General features: G+C 39.5%; 1 protein-coding gene across 4 annotated transcripts in view; it reads right to left on the bottom strand.

Annotated features, from left to right (window-relative positions):
- Positions 1 to 2,057: 2,057 nt before the first annotated feature.
- The window catches only part of wizb (WIZ zinc finger b), a 38,338-nt gene continuing 18,451 nt past the window's right edge, over positions 2,058 to 21,944 (bottom strand). The window contains exons 12-18 of one of the 4 annotated variants that reach the window (XM_088090945.1): positions 20,497 to 20,997; positions 19,095 to 19,664; positions 17,795 to 18,006; positions 13,765 to 14,005; positions 10,281 to 10,437; positions 8,680 to 9,015; positions 2,058 to 2,721 (exon numbers count right to left, since the gene is read on the bottom strand). In XM_088090945.1, the coding sequence (XP_087947071.1) occupies positions 2,628 to 2,721; positions 8,680 to 9,015; positions 10,281 to 10,437; positions 13,765 to 14,005; positions 17,795 to 18,006; positions 19,095 to 19,664; positions 20,497 to 20,997 (2,111 nt within the window). In that variant the 3' untranslated portion in view covers positions 2,058 to 2,627. The other 3 variants (XM_088090944.1, XM_088090946.1, XM_042504394.2) reach the window with 3 other exon arrangements.

Below are 21,944 nucleotides of genomic sequence, written 5' to 3' on the forward strand. Positions count from 1 at the left end.
CAACAACAACAACAACAACAACATCAGTAATAATAATAATAATAATAATAATAATAATAATAATAATAATAATAATAATAATAATGATAATAAATAGAAAATTACTTCATTCCATTTTTCTTTATGGAATTTTTCAGGTAGTTTCCTTTTGTTATTATTTTTCTTTCTTTTTTTTTTTTTTACTAAATTCTTGTTAATTTTTGGTGATTTGTTGTTAAGTTGTTCTTTGAGTATGAGGAATTTTGCAAAACATTCCCCTAAAATTTGAAGAAATTAGGAAGGTGATAATTCTGTTTTCTTCTGAATTTGTTTGTTTGTTTTTGAAAATTATTTAAATCTCTTTGTTGTTGTTTTTGGTTTGGTGTGTTTATTTATTTATTTATTTTTAAATACTAATTTTCAGGGGAAAAAAATGAGTGATTTCTTATTAAGAAATCAAGCCAACATTTTCTCCTGGTAACTGATTGTTAATATATAAATATAGATTACTGTAGCTTAAAACAATTTTGAAGATATACTTTGATGATAATGTGGCGAAATCAGGTGTGAACTATCTTAATGTGTGTTAGGAGACAAACTACACTACATACTAACTATACGAATTTCATGATTTTGGACGACATACCATACTATAACGTTTTTCATGATTTTCAATGACATACTGTAATGGGACATTTTTTCTTGATTTTGGACGACACACTATACTATGACATTTTCTCGTAAGTTTTTAAGAGTTAATAGTATATATATAGGTGGTAAAAATATATGCATGCCAAAAGTGCAACTAAAGCCAGTTTACACCTATTACTGCACATATGAAAATGAGCTACAGCGATCTGAGCGCAGGAGGACGGCCTAAACACACCGGCGTTAACGCCTGCGTCCGTCGTTTGTCTCCAGCTCATTGGTTGTGCTCAGATTTTGTCACTTAAACTCGAAGGTCAAAGGGCCGCGTGCACAGTTGTTACTTTGATGAATGCTACTCACCTTAGCAGTTGTGTTGGTCGATATCGCCATCTGCCATGGACGGTCACGCAACACTACGTCCAACACGGCATGAAATGGGTTATAGAGCTTTAGCATACCGTCACCAAAACAACCACCGAGTCCTTCATCGACCTTTTTCTTTTTGACATGTCATCGTGGGAAAAAACACACGTGTATTAAATAACATTAGTGATGGCTGCATTCAGCAGGGGGACACTTGATGAAGCATTTCCCAAACGTCTCCTGGAGTAAGACTCGTCCTCTGTCTCTGCTCCAACACAGCCGGTTCAAACGATCGGCTCGTTACGAAGCTGCCTGATAACGAGCTGATCATCGAGTTCAGTTGTGTTGCTGCAGGGAGAGATCTAAAAAACCCTGCAGGAGAGATTTGGGAGGCAGACCGTTATCGGGCTCACCTGTGTTTTTCAATGTTTGCTGTGGAAAAGGTCTGCTGAGGACACATCCGTACACGTTCCTGTTTGCATTACAAAAGACACGTGGGCAGTTTGAGTGACGCTCTCAAAGCGTCCTGGTGGTTGTTTACACGTGTATTTAACACCGAATCACAGATGATGCATGTTAACACCAGGTTTAGACAGGCCTGAGTGAGAAATGTGGAGACTTTTCAAACTGTATGTAACCCTCAGTTAAGATTCATTCAACAAACTAAAGCTACCAAAAATGAGTCTTTCACTGACCGAAAATCGTATTCAGCCTCTCTGAGTGACCTCGGATGACCTCTTCTAACATCACACTGTCCAGTAAGTACCTCTGTACCTTTTTTCACATCGTCTTCATCAGCAATTTGAGTTTAAATGTAATTATAGAGGTTTGAGTGTCTGTTTTTCTCTGAGCACTTTAAAAAAATGTCATCCATGTTTCTTATGAGACCCTTTAAAACCTGAGCCAACTGGTTTGTTATGGGGAGAAGGCAAAGAGCAACTTAACAAGACTTAACCTGAAAATTAGCAAGAAATTAGTAGAAAGTTACTGGAAAATTACCTATAAATAACCAAAAAAAAAAAAATATATATATATATATATATATATATATATATATAATAATTTTCAGGTCTTTTTCTCGTCACCTTTTACAAATTTCTTGCAATTTGTGGACACATCTTCCAAAGTTGCTCACTGCGTTTCTCCCACGTTTTCGAGAGAAAACAAACCAATTTGCTCTTGTTTCAAAGGGTTAAATAGAGAAAAGAGAAGGTGGAAAAAAACAACAAGAAAGTGGCCCCCCTTTTTTTCCTGCAACATATTTTAAATATATAACAATAATAATTTTGGATATACTTTTCTGGACATTTTTCATATGTTTTTATTCCCTTTGTTATAATAATAATAATAATAATAATAATAATAAGTTGCTCACTGTTTTTGAGAAAAAACATTAAATCAATTTGCTCATGCTTCAGAGGGTTAATATGTTGTTTTTGGTCGACATTTGTTTCCAGGAGCAAGAATCAGGTTACAAACACTGCGTCGGTTTGTGTTGTTTTAATCCTCGGAGACTTTCCTCAGTAAACGCTGTTGTTTGGTTTTATGTGTTTGCCATGTGGTTGACACAAAGACAGTTTCCACATTGAGGTCAATAAAGTTCCAGACTGACTTCTGTTTTCTGTCTCCGGATGAAATTAAACAGAAATCTGATGCTGCAGCTCCCTCTGGTGTCCGAATATCCTCACAACCACACGTTTCGCTGCCGCAATGAACACGACGAATCGCCGTCTGAAATTGAAATCACATTTATTGTTTGTTCTGGAGTTGATTCACTTAAAACTTAACCCTTTTGTGTACAGTACGGTTCTTTCCTCAACTGCATCTTTTTTTTCTTTTTGATGTCATCTCACCGTCTTTTTACACACACTCTCTCTCTCACACACACACACACACACACACACACACACACACACACACACACAGAGCAGCCGGTCACACCAGCTGAGGCTTGTTCAGGTTAAAGGGGCGACTCTGAGGCTCCGGCCTGCAGCTCGCACAGCGTCTGTCCCTCTGTGAGCGCAGGACAGCGTGCAGCAGAGTCGTCCCCTTTAAGTCCTGCATATTAGAGTCCTTTGATTCCAGGACGTGACAATCACATTAAACCGTCTTTCCTCAGTCACTCCCTCGACCCGCGACACTCTCGCCAGCACCAAAGTTTCAGCTCGGAGAGACTAACAGATAAAAATAAAAAATACTCTAAAGATTCACCTTGCAGGACTGCAAATACAGAAAATGCACAGAGCAATAAAAAATTACATAGCATCAAAGGTTGAAATAAAATCACGATAGAGGAATTAAGATCACTTATTTCTTTTTTTTTCTTTTTTAAACTACCTCGCTAATAGAACTGCCGATAGCTCTACTAGCATCAACAGCTTCTTAAGTACATGTAGTTATATAGTATGTTGTCTATACTCCGTAAAAGGATCAAACAGTCATGTTTGAAAAGGTCGCCAGCCTACGTGGACCCTTTAGTTATTGCTTCAGCCGATATGAACGCACTCTGAAGCAGTGGTAGAAACAGGCCGCGGACTGTTTCCGTTTGTTTGAGGGCCGGCAGTTCTCAAGAGCCCCGCTCGAAATCAAGTTTGGTTTGAGTTCATGTTTAAATTGGAATAATCTAAACCGTACAGCGTGGAGCCGCTCCCGAGTCTTCTGTCCGTCAGTTCGCCGGTTCAGTCCGTTGTTCGGCGTGCAGCCTCGGGGGGGAAACTGTGCAGAGTTTCCTCCGCCATCAGGTCCAATGTAAACAGCTTTTACAGAGGCAAGACAAGGAAGTAAACAGACTCTTTGGCACATCCTAACACCGCGACGGATGCTTTGAAAGTCATGTGTGACACCACGTTTAGTCCGCTGCGAGCTCCGTCTTCCGATCAAGCACATTTACTTCCGTCTTTCTCTTAAAAATGGGAAATGCACATTTGCTGACGATGCTGAAGTTTCCGATTTGCATCTTCGGATTCAGCAGTTAAAGGGAAATTTGCAATGCATAACGACCAAATCTGGATTTTCTGCACCGCCTACTGTGGTGACAGGATGTGAGACGCTTTAAATAAAACCTCAACGCTCTCTGAAACCCACTTTCACGTCTGTGAAACATTTAATCGATGTGGACCACACTGAACCAGGCTCAGGGTCAAATTTGAACTAAAGATTATTTAACCCTTTGAAACCTTAGAAAACTGGATTGATTTCCTTCAAAAACACGGGAAGAAGGCAATGAGTGACAAAAAAAAATTAGCCAAAATATTATTAAGGAATTAGTCAAAAGAAGAATAAAATTATATGAAAATGGACGAAAAATGAAGGAAATGACCTGTAAAAAGTGCAGAAAATAATAACTTTGTAACATTTCAAATATGTAATCGTGACAATTATGAATTTAGTTTTTCTCCTGCTTTTTTAAAAATATTTTTCTTGCAGGTAAACTTCACTGCATTTTTCACACGTAGATAAACAATAAACCAGGTCTCTCTGGAACACAACTATACTTAGACGAGTCAAATCTGAATTCGATTTTCCCAAAAAGGATAAAGATGATTAAAAACACAGTTTCAGATTAGTAAAAACCTTTATTCTATTTGTTAAAATGAAAAAAAAAGAAAAAATGAGATTTCACTGTGTTTTTCACATGTGAGCCACATTAAACCGGGCCCGCATGTGTCGAGTCGAAACCTGGACTAGATTATCCCGACAGGCTAAATATTATTATAATATGAAACACACAAATTTGTGAAACCTAAAGACACAGTGAAATGTATGGTTTTGGGTTTTTTTTGTATTTTCACAAATAGAATAAAGATTTTCATAAATGTGAAATTGTTTTTTAAATAATATTTAGTCTCTCTGGAATAATCTAGTCCAGATTTGATCTGTCAGTACAGTATTTTTTTTTTTCCAACAGAAACCTGGTTCAATGTGTAACAAAAAAGCAGTAAAATCTCCCTTTGCTGCATTTTAACAAATAGAATAAATGTGAAAAAAGCAGGTTTCAGGCAGCACTGACTGAAAGCATCTAACACGCTTTCACCAAAGTATGAAGGAGCAAAACACCGAAAATCAGCTGTGGAGCATTTGCAAATAAAGTTTCCTTTAACTCTCCTCGACTGCTGAATCTGTAGCTGCGAATCAGAAAGTGACTTCAGCGTCGTCATTTGCTATGTTATGTACACAAACACACACACATGCACGCACACACACACGCACACACACACGCGCGCCTGGTGCACTCGTGTCAAAATGCACCGCTGACCTTTTTTTTGTTTTTCAAACATTCCAGAGTTCTACGTTAGCTTTAAAATGACCTAGCTTACCACATTCAGATGCATAATAATAAATAAATAACAACTCGGGTTCAGCTGAAAAAAGGCAGGAAAGAAATGGCAACACTGTGAATGGAAGAAAGAAACGTGGAACCTCCAAGGTTTTCTGCGGCCCCGCTGCCTCCGAATGAAAAGCGACGCGGCCTTCAGCGGCGGAGCCGAAACATCACGAACAGTAAAACTATCAACGGTACAGTAACACGGGGCAAACGTCTGATTGTATGAATGTGTGCATATAAGTATTCAGAAGTGCTTTAAGCTACATTCAAGCATAATGTATATTTTGGGGAAAAGAATTACATTATAAAGTTAACAAAGGGGGTTATTTCCCTTTTTGGGTGTGCTTCCACTTCTTGCTCCTTGTAACCAATTGGAATGCAGCCGGATTTATGGTCGGACGCGTGCCGCTTTTGATGAGTGACGCCTGATAGATGAGAAAAAGGGAGAATTTTTGCACACTGCAAAAAGTTCATTAAGCTATCAAAGTTTCTGTCATCTCTCTTTTTGAAGGTGTGCATGAGCCTCCACACTCGAGTGACGCTCGATAGAAACTTTTTAATAATATTTTTTTTTAAAATTCTCATTACAGTCATTTGGTTGAAAGCTGAAGTTTAGGTGAAAGTGTAGTTTTCTTTCTAAACGCTGCACGAAGGCAGAAGTTTCGTTTAAACGTTCCTGCCTTCTGTTGACTGTTTAAGCACAAATTTGCCGTTTTCTGTACTAATTTATAGTATAAATCTCTTTAATTTTGTCAAAATGAAGTCTTCTGCTACTTTATATTTGTTTTGGGACGAATGCAGATGTTCTACATATTGAGGGAAACGCTTCCCCTCCGAAATCAACACCCACAAAATTTCTCTTTTCTGATTTAATTTTGGGCTTCAAAGGTTCTTTAATACAACTGATGGACAAATGTGGCCATTTCACTGCTTTTCAAAGAAAAAAAGTGTCACTGGACACTCTTCTTTCATGCCACACGCAGAAAATTTTGTTATGCTGATGACAACATAATATTTTGTCACACAACGTGACTGGTGGAGTTACTAACCTCAGCGTGGAGATTGTAGTTTTTTTTAACCCACATCGACTGCGACCTGCGGTCAGCGTCCGTCAGCAGCAGCTCCTGCAGAGCTGAGAGGACTCCGGCTGGTCAACATGCCTTCAGCAGACTGACTGACAGCAGATATTTACAGATCCAAAATATCTGTCATGTCAGCTCCACGGGAGAAAATCAACAGTCTTCGTATTTATTGATTAATTGATGTAATTTCCCGCCCATTGTAGTGAGCGAGGGGACTCTGCTGCTCACTGACAGACCGGGAGCTAATCAATCAAATCAAAATATCCAGCTGGATATTTGAGTGATTTTAAAAGCTGTCTGCAGATCAGGGACGGGTATTGATACTTTTTTTTATATATATAAATGCCATTATTGATTCTCTTTATCAGCCAAACTCGTTATCAATTCCCTTATTGATTATCTATGCAATTTTCCATGTGGAATAAAAGTAGGCCTACGCCTTTTCTTTACTCGTTTTTCCTCCCTGTGCAGCAAGTGTGAGAGGAGGAGTAGATTAAAGCTGTAGCAGCAGTCTGTCATCACTTAAAATTGAAAAAGGATATTTGTACAGCACTCGTTTTCATTTTTGGACTTCTTAGTCAGAAGCAGAAAAACGCTCAGCCTGCATGTGTGGCTCTAACGTTATTATCACAGGACATTTCCCGGGTGAGAAATGGTGTCACTCGTGCGTGTCAAATAAATTACTCCTCAGGAATTTAAGCCCATGTTGCATAAAACCATGTTTCAGCCTATTGTTAAGATTTCCACTTAAATGATCATTTTAGCTGTTTTTATCCGTCACACTTCGCACTGTTTTTTCTTCGAACACTGTGACTCCTTTTTTTCGCAAACAGCGTAGACCAGGAGTCCTACAGCTGAAGGCAAATTACATTTAACACTTTTTTAATGCCACTAATGATGAAATTAATTATAATTTTACAATTATATAAATGTAACATCAAATATTACATTTCTGGTCGAGTGAAAAAGTCACATCTGGTTAGAATATTAGTGAGTTTTTATTACTGATTTGGTGAGTTTCACTGCATGTGGGATTATTCGATTGCTCAAATTCTCCCATCATGAGGAGCCTAAAAATAGGAATTCAGTAAATTGTTTTTTTTTATGTTATAAATTAAATGTATTATTAATTTTTTTTCATTTTTTTAAAATGCAACTTCAGAAAAAAAGTAAAGCAATTCCTAACATCCTATTTCCAGCATCTTCGTATTTGTAATACATTTGAAAGACTGCTTTAAGTCATTTCAATATTGATTAAGGCCTTATTTTTAGATTCATAAATTCAACGCCTTCAAAGATTTTTTGGGGCTCAGCGGGGACCCTGGTGTTTGACGTCATTGTTTCACGATGCAAAACTTAAGAAAAACACTGATAAAATGAATTTATAAGTTTTGAGGCACACGATTCTGATGGATCAGACAATTTGGATCCTGTTTTCAACTGGAACCAGTTTCTGAATCCCGTATCCAGTGCAGATTCACTAAACGCAAACATAAATCCGAAATAAATCTAAATAGTCTCAGACTGTAAAAAAACGCAGTTGCTCTCTGGACACGACAGAGACGACTTAAAATATTTCGCTGTTTAATTTCTATCGAGCGACACTCATCAAAAGTGTTGAGCACCCAACGATAAATCAGGCTTAAGTCTTTGTCAAATTTCGCCCTTTAATTTGGGCGTTTGAGTTAAGTGCTAAGTGACAATGTCAGAATTAAAAGTGCCTGTTTTTAACACGAAGTGTTAACACATATTTTACGTCTCAGCCTGGAGATTATGAACGCCGTTTAATCTCGGTCAGGACCTTTGGGCTTTAGGCTGAGCAGCAGCGTGGTCAAAGTCTCCCCGCTCTCACGAACGCACTGTTCATAAAGGGAAAAGGGGGGCGAAGCTGCAGTGGAGAGGAGGGGGTTAAAGTTTGATAAAGGGCTACATTAACCCCTAAATCACCCAGTGACGGGAGGAGAGGTACAGCAACGGTCCACAGCTGGACATTCAGTATAAACAAGGCAAACCCAAAAACATTAGCTCGTCTCTCCTCCTGTCCTCTGACGACAATCAGCCGTCCCCGGTGCGCAGACACGCCGGAGAGCTTCGCTCCCACGGTGCCGGGACTTAGTAACAGTCTAGAAAGCTGCTTCAAAGGTGCTTGGGGCTCTTTGGAGGGGAAACGCTCCCCCTCAGCAACACTTTGTGAAGGCCAAAGGAAAGAAACGGATGGACGATAAAAGATATTAAAAAAGGCAGGAAGAAACTAAAGGGGTTAAATGACAGCGATGAGCTCACACTGTCTGCGTGGGGACGGGGACAGACGTCGGAGACAGGGTGGACTTCTCCTCTGAGACCTTTACGATCTCTGTGGCAGTGACAGGCGGAGCGCACTTGGCCACCGGAGGCGTCGGGGAGCGGGTCGGGGCGGAGGCGAGGGCAGGCGTGGTGGAGGTGGTACTGGAGGTAGAGGTGGAGGCCTGGACCGGCGCCGGGGCGTCAGCTGGGGGTTCAGCGGAGTCCGCTTTGGGCGCAGCGGGCTTGTTGTAGTTCATCTTGAGGATGTGCTGCTGCAGGTGTCTGATCCAGTCCTCCTGCACCGACAGTGGGCCGTGAAACTCCACCTCGCAGAACCTGACGCAGAAAAACAAATACACAATCAAACCAAGAAATTTCATGACTTTTCCATGACAGTGAGGCCAGTTTCAAAGACCGTACATTCTCCGAAACCACCATTGATACTATTTGATGGTTCTTTTTCAAAAATGTGTTTTTTTTGGCGCCATTTTTCAAGAAAATATTTTGGCCTTTTTTTTTCTTAAACACATTTTAAAACATTTTCTGCACATTTTTAAAAGAAATGTTTTCTGGATTTTTTCTTTCTTTCTTATTGTCTGAAAGCCATGTTTTCTTTAAAATGTTTAATTTTTTGCAATTTTTTTATTAAAAATTTTGGCCCATTTTTTTCCTTTGAAAATTCAAGGTTTGGAAGGCATGTTTTTTTTCTTTCGAAAAACAGGCCATTGTTGCATTTTTTTTATCTTTTAAAAATTTGGCGAATTTTTTTCTTTGAATTTTTTTAGGTGATTTTCAAAGAAAACAAATTAATTACACCATTAACCACCACCGGAAGATGTAAAAACAGAAATTATCAATGAATTTTCACATTTCTGCCCGGTCCTCGAACAACTTGAGCAACCATGAGCAACTTAAGAAGAAATTCCCAAAAATCAGCACAAAATTAGCATAACTATTGTAATTATGAACATAATTTTTGGACATTTTCCAAGCAGCTTTCAAAACAATTTTCCAAATCTACTAAATTCTTGCAATTTGCAGAGCACTTCCCGCCAAATTTGTCGTTGTCTTTTTTTCCATGTTTTTCAAAATAAATCAAAGCAGTTTGCTCAGATTTCAAAGGTTTCATTGCACAGGTGTCTGAACACGGCACAAGAAAAGTGATGTCGATCCAGGTTTCAAAGGGTTACAGCTGGAATCATGCAAAAATAACAGGAGCAGTAATCTACATATTCTGAGGCTGCAGCAGAGTTTTCACACAAAGAAATAAAATACCAGCTGACGGGTGATAAATTCAGCGCCTCCCTCGGGAGCAGCCGATTCTGTTAAAACTTTTGTACTGCAGTTATATCAGAATTTAAGCGCTCATTCGTGTTGCCTGAAAATCCCAAATGATTCTCAATATGGTGCATTAGCCACTAAAAGTGGAGTGCTGCTCAGCGGGGGGGTGGGGGTGGGGATTGCTGCTCGGGGATTACGGGACTATTTAAAACTTAGTCAGACAGTTCTATAAATGCTGCCGCCTCAAAATGTCTGAAGTTTAAGTCCCTGAACGTTTCCTCTCGGGCCCCAAAACGCCGTTACACGCCGGTTTCACTCACCGGCACTTCAGGGTGTAAAACTTGCCCACCAGTTTGACCAGCGGGTAGGAGGGGGGTTTGGGCACCAGGGCGGGGACGGTGCCTGTGCGGGGGGCCTTAGGAGGGCTCTCTGTTCCATCTGGACAAGACGGGTGCTTCAAGGGCCGACGTTCGAAACCTTAACGAGAGGAGGTGGAAAAAAAAAAACGAAACAAGGGGTCGGTACAAAGTGGAGTTACTTCACAACACGTGTGCATTTCATCGTGCTAAAAACAAACGAGCAGTACGATGCAATGACAGGACAACGAAACCAAACATGCGTGACCACGTGCTGTGCTGGTGATTATCATTATTATCGTTAGTAGTAGTAGTATATTTATTTCCTATTTTAATGATAATGATGGTATTTATTTTAACGTATGAAATACAGACCCAGGTAATTAATGCTGCTATTCTCCGTGTGCCGTTTGTCTTTCAGGATTGTATTACTTCACTATACTTTGAGGATCTTTGAGTCATTTTGAGTGGTTTTGAAGTTTTAGATTAAATTGCAGGATGAAATTTATGTATGTAAACTTGTATGTCTTTTATTAATTTAATGTCCCTTTTCACTTTCCTCCAGGTGCGTTTATGGGATTAAAAAGTCCTGTTATGTTAATGTTATGTCACGCTTTAGTTATTTCCTTTTAGTTACTTTTTTTTGTTTATTTTAATTCATTCATTCATTTTATTATTTTTTTCTAACCTTTTTATTTATTTTTTCACTTTTTATATTATTATTATTATTACAAACTATTATGTTTGTTTATGCAATATTATATATATATATGTTTTTTATATATGTGTGCGTGTGTATATGTATATATCTCATATCATTATTCATCTTATATTTTCCTCATTGTATTATTTGCTCTGTCCATCTTTCCTCTTCCTTTTTTCAGCTGCAGACATGCAACTAAACACATATACACGAATGAACTCAATAAATACACACAGCATATTAAAATAAGCGGTTTGCATATCAACTACAGTAAGAGTACCATCACACCTGATCATTTTTTTGCATGTTTCTTGTTGTTTTTTTGTTTGTTTGTTTGTCCTGCCCTTTTGCAAAAAATAAAATAAAATAAAAAAACTCTATTAGAAGAGGAGGAGCAGAGGAGGAATGATTTCCGGAGGAGTTGGCTCGATAAAAAGCAGCCGTCAGTGCATCGGCTCAGTTATTACAGTCATTTAGCCGAGAGCTCAGGAATCACAGTTTTTCTCTTTAAACCCATCAAACACATAAACTGCAATAATTCTCCCTTTTCTCAGTTCATTTTTGGACTTTTGAGGTTGATTTTGTTCAAACATTTGTCAATACACCTGATGGAGAACTGTGGCCCTTTCACTGCTTTTCAAAGAAATAAAAAAATAAATACTGCAATGTCAAAAAAAAGCCGAAAGATAAAAGGCGAGTCACTGTCAGCGAAAACAAAGGCGAGCACACTGTGGCTCATCTCGTTTATTTCCCCTGATAAAACCGTCTCGCTCTCAGTGTTTTTCTTTTAGCACAACAGACTCTTTTAATTTGTCTTACATCTAATGTGTCCCACCGTTAACCCGCCGCTGTGGAGCCGCCGCCTGTCGCCTCTTTTCCAGCAGCTCTGTGGAAACGTAACTGAGCTAAATGTTAATGTCGGGATGCTGACGCGCTCGCACACGGACTCTTCAGACACGGGACAAAACACATCCGGCACTTACAAATGTTACTTGGGCTAAAAATTTTCAATTGTGAATCTTAAGAGGTATAAATTATATAAATGATGTAACACAACTCTTCAAACCCCTGAAGTTAATGTAGTTTATTAGTTTATTACATTAAATTCATGACACTTATGAGACGTCCTCAGAGAAGGATACAACCATAAAATAAAATGAAATTGATTTATTTTTAATGAATTAAAAGAGATTGTTTTGTCAAAAGCAACACTTAAACCCATTTGGGATTGTTTGGTGCATTTTATATGCTTTTCATTCTTTATTTTGTATTTATGATTTTGGCTCCCAGTTTTGGCAAGATTGTGTATTTTTGTTTTAATCTTGTAATTTCCAGCTCAGCTCCTAACACAAGTCTAAAACACATCCCAAAAGTAATTACAGTTCACCTTGAGAGGAACGGAGAACTAAAGCTGACAAAATCAAAAATAAATAATTTGTCAATAAAATGCCAAAAATGAAAATATTTATTTAATTTCCTATTTTTTATCCATTTTATTTAACAATTCATTCATTTTCCCATTTAATTTTGCGTTTTATTCACCAATTTATGCATTTTCATAATTATTTGCTTATTTATTTATGCTTTATTTTCCCCTATGTATTTAATTTCTCCTTTTATTTTCCATTTTACATAGTTATTTATTCATTTTTAAATGTATGCATTTATTTAATAATTTGCCTCCCCCTCTATTTATTTCCTAAATCATATTAACCTCCTTTTTTTCTTTTTCCACCTACATTTCCACCTCATTAAGCCTGTGTGCCGGGCGGTGTCAACTTTTCAGTTTCAGTCCTCCACAGAGGGGACGCCTGTATATAAATCAGTCTAATACTTCTCTTGACATTTCACTCAAAATAACAGAAATCGACCAGCTGGTGGTGCTAAAAGAAAAGTCCGGGGATCAACAAAAGGATTCACCTTCTGGGAAACGTTCACGTCTGCTCTAAGTTTCATCGAGCCAAACTGCTGCACTGCTGAGGTGAGACGACGAGCAGCAGAGCAGCCTCAGAAAATGTGATTTTTAGAGACATTTGTGGCGTTTTTCTCAGAAACTCTGATTATTTTTAAATTAAATTAAATTCAATTATCTTTTTATTTTGTCTTTTATTGATTTTAACCTAGGTGTAATTTTACTTAAACTGGTTTATTGATTTATCTATTCATTTATTTTATTCTATTTTATCTTATTTCTCTTATTGGTTTTAACTTCGGTGTGTTTTTACTTTTACTGTTTTATTGGTTAATATATTTATTTATTTATTTTTTAGTTTTTCTTGTTATCATCTTTTATTGGTCTATTTATGTATGTTTAGTTGTTTTAATTCATATGTATTATCCTCCCTTAGTGTCCTACTTTTAGTGTTATTATTTTATTTAATTTTAACATTTTTTTCAGATCAGTTTTGACTCACATGTCTTTGTATGTTTTACTGATTTATTCTTCATCTTAGTTATTATTTCATGAGTTTTTAATTTTCAATCGATTTGTTTCGGTTTTATGGTCAGCGGACAGCTTTGTTTTGTGCTGCAAATTGTATCTCACACTTCAACCTGGAATAAAATGTGCCACACACACACACACACACACACACACACATATATAAAGTTTTTCTTGCTTACTTCAACAAAAATTAATTCTATCAACAACGTACAAAATGTATAAAAGTGTGTAAATGATACACACTGGCATGTGTATCTGACTGTGTGCGCAGGTGCAAAAACATACGCGTCGTCCTCACGTACCTCTGGGCAGGCGGACGTTGAGCTCGCTGCGTGCCACCTGTGCTTGAAGCGGGAGGCCGGCGGCGAGCGGCGAGGCGCCGGGGCTGCTGCGGCCGGGCCTGAGTGCAGCGTGCAGGTTGGCCTCTCCCTCGGTGGTCTTCGAAGAGCCCTGGCTGACCTCGCGGCTCAGCGGCCGCACCAGGCTTACAGCCAGAGAAGAAGACCACTGGGAGGAGGAGGAGGAGGAGGAAGAGGAGGCCTTCTGCGATGAGATGGGGAGGACATGATCAGAATCCGCTGACGCAGAGAGAGGAGAGCTGCTCTTCTGGAAGAGGGACAGACATGAGTTTTCTAATCAGCTGCAGTGTCCTGGTGTTATTGTTCTTAATTATTATTTATCTTTGATTATTTCATAATCGAACAGCAGCCCATCGTTCCCCGACCCAAACAGCCTCACCTCCGTGGACCCCATCGGACTCTCACGGCACCGCATATCTCGAGTTAGCATCTCGACTTTCTTTCCTGCTGTGTTCCTCTCCCTTCTCATTTTTTAAATAATCTTTATTTATTTATTTACATTGTTGGTATTTATTGTTCTGTTGTTGTTGTTTTTATTACTGCCTGGGGTTTGATGTGTGTGGGTGTGGTGTTAGGATAAGGTTGTGCATTGTTTTTTTCTGTTTTACCACAAAGAGCGTGGAGAGGGGAAACAAAACTAAACAAAAAAATCCACTGAAATATATACATATATTTGTACTTTGTATTCGATATTTGTACAATAATGTTTTTATCATTTTTTATTATTATTAGTACTAATAGTAATTATTATTATTAATAACAATACTTATAGCAATAATAATATTTATATTATATATATATATATATATATATATCATAAATAATATTGTTATTATTATTAGTGTCTTATTTTTGTTTTTATGACTGTCTGGGTTTGAGGTGTGTGGGTGGGCTGTTGCTTTGTTTTATGGTGTTTTTTTCTGTTCCACCACATCACAAAGAGGGTGGGGTGGGACAAAAAACACAGTAACAAAAATATTTGTACTTTGCATTTTATATTTGTAAAATAAAATTAAAAAAAGAAAAACTACGTCATAATCTACATTTTGTACATATGCGGTTTTAGAAGCTGCTATATGAAGACCATGTGACACATGTGAAAGCTCCACAGACAGACAGACCTGGAGTTTAGGTGGTTTTATCCACGAAAAGGCTGCTCATTATTATTCTGAGGACTCAAGATTGTGTTGCAGAGAAATCACCTTCAGTCCTCCCACACAGGTGTTTCACTCGTTTGCTTGATTAGACCTCGACTCGGCGCTGAACCTGACGCACGTCACTCTCTCTCTCTCTCGCTGTTCATTGTTTTTCATATGTTTGTTTTTTTAGTCTCTTAAATGAAAACTGTGAACAGACAGACATTCAGATCGAGAGAGCGGGGATTACAATCTAAGGGGAAAATTTCAAAGCTTACAGCGTTCAGTCTGTGAAACGTTTTAATGTGGCGCTAAAACAATATTCAAACATAAACTTGTGAAAATAATATATAAAAACCTGATTTTCACGAGGTACAGGGGTGAAAATTAGGTTTGACAATCACCAGGTGTTTACAGGAGTCGCTGTTTATTTTTAATTACTTAATACTTTTTTTTTTTCTAGTTTATCTTCCTCTTTTTTCTGTATATTACAATGGAAAATTTTGGATATTTGATTTGGGGTATGTGGGTGTTTAGTATATGTTTAGTTAATTAGAGTATCGGTTTAAATTAATAAAGAAGCTGGTTAATTATAATTCAATAACTTATGATGAAGGGTGGGATTAAATACATTTTATTTCTTATTCCTTTTCGAATAAATAAAGCCATCATGTGTTTGACTGCTTATTTTGCTTTATGTTTTTCATTCTCTGCAAATATTACTTTTTCTGTGTCTGCTTTTCTCTGTTTTCTTTTTTAAAATGTTCCAAATAAATCAGTTTAAAACTATAAACAGATCAAATACTTTTGGCTTACAGCTCACTACAGACATAATCAATCAATGAACTGATCAGTCGATTGATGAAAAAGCTATTTTAATAACTGATCAATCCTTCATCAAATTGTCAAACGTTGTCTTTTGTTAGAGCTGGGATTGGCTCCACCCCCCCCGCGACCCTTACGAGGACAAGCGGTTACAGAAAAATGAATGACTGTCTTTTTCAGCTTTTTTCTCTGCTCGAGCTTTTACATCACGTCTGAAAACTTATTTTTATAAAAAGACTTTTCCTAATAGTTGGACTTAAATTAGTTTACTGTTCTATTTCACTTATATATTATTAATTTTTCTGATTTATTTTGTGTACGTGTATGCATTGGCAGGTGTGTATATTTGTAGGTATGCATACATACGTGTACGTCTTTGTGTGCACACGTAGGTGCTGTATGTTTCATAATTACTGCTTTTGGGGTTTTTTGGACAACACTTTGTGCTTTTGCTTGAAAAGTGATCTACAAATAAAGTTTCTTATTAATATTATTATTATTCTTTTAATTGTCAGTCAGAAAACACGAGGCAACTGAAAGTGATGATGGACAGTGCAGAAAATATTGAGTTTAGTATCACAAAAAAAGAAAGAAGTCGCACATCATTTCCACTGAGCGGCATTTTTAACGACTTCATCATTTACCAAAATAGTTGCAGATTAATCTTCTGTGGATTCACTGATCAATAACTGTTCTATATGTTGAGCGTGATTCAGATCAGTTCGATACGTGCAGCTGAGGCGGGTCCAGCGTGCAGAAAACCCTTTTCACTATGATTACAAGGGCGTTTAAAAGGTGATCCGCTCTGTATGTGTGTCACATCACAGCGCGGGGAGAAGGTGTGACAGTGACGCAAATGCACCAGAAAACTAATTCAGGAGGGAAAGAAAGAGGGAGAGAAAAACCGTACGTTTTCTTCTATCAACAGCATGCCATAATTTATCTGAGGATGAAACATAAGCTGCCAGGCACCCTGGTTTCTATGGCAACTATCAAGTCAATAGCTGCGTTGTTCTGGCATCTGTCCCCACAGTGATTTTTCGCTGGGTGTAAAGACACAGGATCTACAGTACGGCTCAAAGCTGTTAGACAACACGTCTCTGAAGCTTTCCAAGACACAAAATGTCTGTCGAGCCACCGGCTGAGGAGCGTTAGATCTCCAGCCGTGACGCCGATTCAGAGATACAGAGGGGGAAAGAGTGTGTCGGAGAAATAGCAGAGTAGGTTATGATCTCGTGTTGTAGAGCTGCTGAGCTTAGTGGGAGGCACAACTTCTTCTACTGATATTTCTTTTTCTCTGAGAACATTTAAACTCACAACAACAGACTTTACTGAAAGTCTGAGAGCTTCATCGGTTAAAAGTCAGGTTTCTGTTTATAGATTTGTGCAAAACTTGAGCGATATTTTTGAGATTTCGATAAAACAGCGTTGTGAGATGATTGCGTTTCCATTTAGTGATGTTCTGCGACTTCTCCTGTGGTGATAACATCCCAGTAACCATGGTGATGGATGTTCAAAACATTAGCAGCTTTATTTCTATTGTAGCCATCACACTAGCCAACATTATTTCCAATCCAAGGCCACGTAGGCGTGTTACATATGGCAGCTGACAGTCCACGAGTTCACAGAGAAAATTCCTGATGATCCGCTCAACTTTCTCAGAGTTATGTGATGCAAAAACAGCTTTTGTAGCTCCTGCTGCATCATGAGGGAGTCAGATCCTACTGACAAGCACACAGACATAGCTTCATGTGACCTAGAAAACCGAAATATTCTTCCACCTAGAGAGATATTTAACTAAAGAGACGGTCTGTAGTTCCAGTAACAGCCTGAGAGCCGGTGAAACTTCGTGAAATGATGTTTTTTGCACCAATTTCCGTCATCTGGTAAGAGGAGGGATATCTAGGCTCTGGCTAGATGGGGGCGAGTTTTCCACAGTTTATCTGCACGCACTGTTTTGACACAAAGCCGAAGAAATCACTAAATTGAATCACCAGCAACAGAGTCCTCACCTTCTTGAGGGTGGAGCGGTTCCCCTGCATGTAGCTGCGATGCATCTCCAACACCTTCTGCGGCCTGCTGCGCATCCAGGCGCTAAGCGTCTCGATGGGGGATCCATTCACACACCACTCGGTCACACCAAACTGCCTCAGGTGGGCTCGCGCGTGGCTGGCAAGAGCTTTACGGTTCTCAAAGTAGAAGCCGCACAGCTCGCAGCTGGGATCTGAAAAATACAGGAGAGGAGCGAAGTGATCGGAGGCCTTTTTTTAAGATACAGCCCCTTTCACACACGCACACACCTGAACTCGGTGTGAGAACGTGATTCAGCTGGATCTACCTGCTGCAGAATTAAAGCGAGGGAGCGTGTTTATGACGTTTTTATCCGGAGAAACCAGAAGAAAACAAACATCTAAGGATAAAGAAGAATTTACAAGATGATGGCAACAAAAATGTCTATCTTGTTAATAAGTTTCTCATGATGGAATTACGCAATTTTTGAAAATCCCGTCAATCACACGCTGCTATTTTGTCCTTTCGATGAGTTCGATGATCCAGTGATGGAAAATAACGCCACCACTGCGCTTTTTAAACTGAGTTCACTTAAAAAAACTCCCAGATGGCTCAGCTGATAAGTCAAACGTCATATGCACCTTGTGTCAAACGGAGATAAAATATCCCCAAAGTACTTTAGTTTGAAATGCAACCTACGAGCTGAAGAAGTGCAAGTGGAGGATCCCCCACACCCCTGACTGAAGTCCTAGTCAAACCCTACTGCCCCAAAATCCTAGAGATGTCCTGAAATCCTACAAACATCCTACAATCATAGAAATATCCTAAAATTCTAGAAATGTGATAAAATCCTGGAAATATCCTAAAATCCTACAAACATCCTAAATTCTTCGAAACACCCTGAAAGAATCCAAGAAATTTCCTCAAATCCTAGAATGTCCTATAAATGTCCTAAAATGCCAGAAATGTCCCAAAGTTTTAAGTCCTAGAAATCTCCTTAAGTCCTAGAAATGTCTAAAAATCCTAGAAACACCTTAAAATCCTGGAAACGTCCTAAAATCCTGGAAATGTCCTGAAGTGCTAGAAAAACCTTTAAATGGCCTCTGGCCTCCTGTCATTTTACAAAAGTGTCCCCCAAACAAAGCAGGTTGAGTGTCCCCGTCCCAAACCAAACTGAGACGGTTTCACAGATGATCTCCGGATGTTTGCTACGTGTGTGAGAGGAAAACTCCAGCGTCGATGTGAGAAAACAGCTCATGATTAGAACAAAATGAGATTCGGAGTAACAGGACAATGACTCACCCTGGTGTCCGTGCTTGTCAGGGGAGGGTTTTCTTTTGTAGGAGAAATCCTGCGGCTGAGGTGAGAAAGTCTTGAGCTGATGTGGCGGTGAGTGTGCGCTCTCCGCAGACTGGGCCTCCTCAGACAGAGGCCTTTTCCCCAGAGGAGACAGCCTGAAAAACTTCCCCGCAGGCGGGGCGGCAGATGTGGACCCCAGGCCCTGCTTGTGGAGCCTCGACGCCGACTGCAGCAAACTGAGCGGAGATTTACGGAATTTGGAAGATTGGTAGCCCGAAACGCCCAAACCCTCTGAGCTGCCGATGCTCGCCGCGGTCTCCCACCGAGGACTGTTGGCTCCCTGGCTGGCCTCCTTCTTCACCCCCTGGTCTGACTGAGAGGAGCCGCCCACTCCTCTCTTGTGCATCACCTCCCGCAGCGTGTCGATGGGCGAGCCGTTGACGGACCACTCGGTGATGCCCATCTGGCGCAGGTGGGAGCGGGCGTGGCTGGAGAGGCCTTTACGGTTCTCGAAATATTCCCCGCAGAACTCACAGCGGATATCTCTGGTCGGCTCCACTTCGTGCGTCATGGCTACGAAAAAGCAGAGGAGGAAAGTCGACGATGAGGAAATATAATTATCATAAAGACGCTGCTGAAATTAACAAACACAAGCAGGACTGGCTTCACCCAGAGGGTGCTTAACTATTACACACACTCACATCGCTCTGTAGAAAATCAAGCCTTTCAAAATATTACACATTAATATTATTTTATGCTTTCATTGAGTTATTTTTTTAAGTAACATCAGTCCTAATCATAAATATCCAATCTTCATTAATTTTCAGAATTTTAACCCTTTAAATGCTATAATTTTGTCATGCCACTATGTTTTTTGATAATCAAAAAAAGTCAACATGCTAAATGCTATTTTTTTTATTATCACAGCCTTGGATATGTCAGTGATTTGCAGCATCATTGATTGTGACAGTGCGCCTGGTGGAGATAACATGTATTTTTTCTCCATATGCCAAATATGGTCAAAATGATGTTATCAGGAAGAAAATAATAAAAATGACAAATTCCAAGGCAAAAGCCCAAAATGACACCCAGAAATAATAAAATGCATGTTTTTATGCTTTAATGGCTGTGGGTTTAAAAAATGTCAGTTTGAATGAGTTTCAATGGAGCATTTTTTACACTTAACAGTCTGAATGTAATAATTTAGTTTCCTCAGTGTATTTCAGACTTATTGAAGGAGCTGAGCTGGAAATTCCAAGATCAAACAAAAATACACAATCTTGCAAAAATTTATGCCATATGCGTTTATACAGCCAAAATAATTTTAAAAAACGAAGAATGAAAACCGCATCAAATGCGCCACCCAGTCCCTGAGTTGCTAAATAAGCGGTGGAGTCAAACTCACCGAGGTTGAGCGGCAGCACGCTGTCAGAGCCGCTCCAGCTGCAGCTGAGCGCTTCAGCAGAGAAACCAGCAGATCTCCCCACAGCTGCGGGCGAGGTGACCTCCAGCTGCACCGGCTCCGGCTTCAGTTTCAGGATCAGCCCGCTAGAAGACGTCGGCGGACCCGAGCTGGATTTGGCGGAATGAGCAGGACTGGAGGGGCGGGCGAAGGCGAAGGGCAGACGGCTGAGGAGAGTCGTTGACGGAGAGGAGGAGGCGGGCTGAGGCGAGCGCGGGGGTCCCGGAGAGGACGGAGGTGGAGTTTTGAGAGGTTTCAGAGGAAGGGCGCAAGGCAGGCCGCGTCTGGTGATGATCTCGCGCAGCGTGTCGATCGGGGAGCCGTTGACGGACCACTCGGTGATGCCCATCTGGCGCAGGTGGGAGCGGGCGTGGCTGGAGAGGCCTTTACGGTTCTCGAAATATTCCCCGCAGAACTCACAGCCGATTTCCTTTGGAGGTTCACCTGCACAATGAGAAACATGAACAGACCGTGATATACTGCCGTGTGGTTATACGCCTCCACGCACCTGTCAGGTTTCTTATGTTTACATCCACGTCTGCGAAAACACAGACGCGTCACACGCAGAAGATTTCGGTTTCAAGATTACTGTCACCAGTTCCGTATCTGACCGAATGATTTCTGCTCTGTTCCTGAGTTATGACGTTGTGTAAAAAAAAAAAAAGAGTTTATGCAGAACATTATAATGTCACCGCTGACCTTTGACCTTTTAGATATAAAATTTCAGAACTCCATCATTACATGCTATTAGACATTTGTATGTAATTTAAGCATATGGCCAAAAAAATGTTTTATGAGGTCACTTTTTGACCTATGACCACCAGATTATAATCAGCTAATTTTTAGATCCAAGTGGACTTTTGTGCCAAAGAAATTCCCTCAAAGCCACCTTCAGATTTTCATTCACGAGAATGAGAAAGACCCAAGGTCACCGTGACCTTGACCTTTGAACACCAAATTCTCATCACCTTATCATTGAGTCCAAATAGGTTTTTCTGAAAATTTGAAGAAATCCACTCAAGATGTTTTGAAATTGTGTTTACAAGAATAAGAAAAATTCCAGATCACCATACACTTGACCATTGACCACCAAAATGTAATCAGTCAATTTTAAGTGTATTCGAACGTCTGTGGCAAATTTGAAATGATTCCCTCAAGGTGGTCTTGAGATATGATCTTCATAAGAATAGATGAATGCAAGGTCACAGTGACCTTGACCTTTGACCACCAGATTGTAATCAGTTAATTCTTGAGTCCAAGTGGACGTCTGTGTCAAATTTGATGAAAGTCCACCTGCAGATATTGTGTTCACGAGCATGCACTACACCAAATACTAATCAGTTCATTCTTGAGTCTACTCAAAGACTCTACTTTGAGTCATTGAATCAAGA

This window comes from Plectropomus leopardus, chromosome 18 (genome assembly GCF_026936395.1).
Source record: "Plectropomus leopardus strain MGB_pleo_1.0 chromosome 18, ASM2693639v1, whole genome shotgun sequence".
NCBI classification, from domain to species: Eukaryota; Metazoa; Chordata; class Actinopteri; order Perciformes; family Serranidae; genus Plectropomus; species Plectropomus leopardus.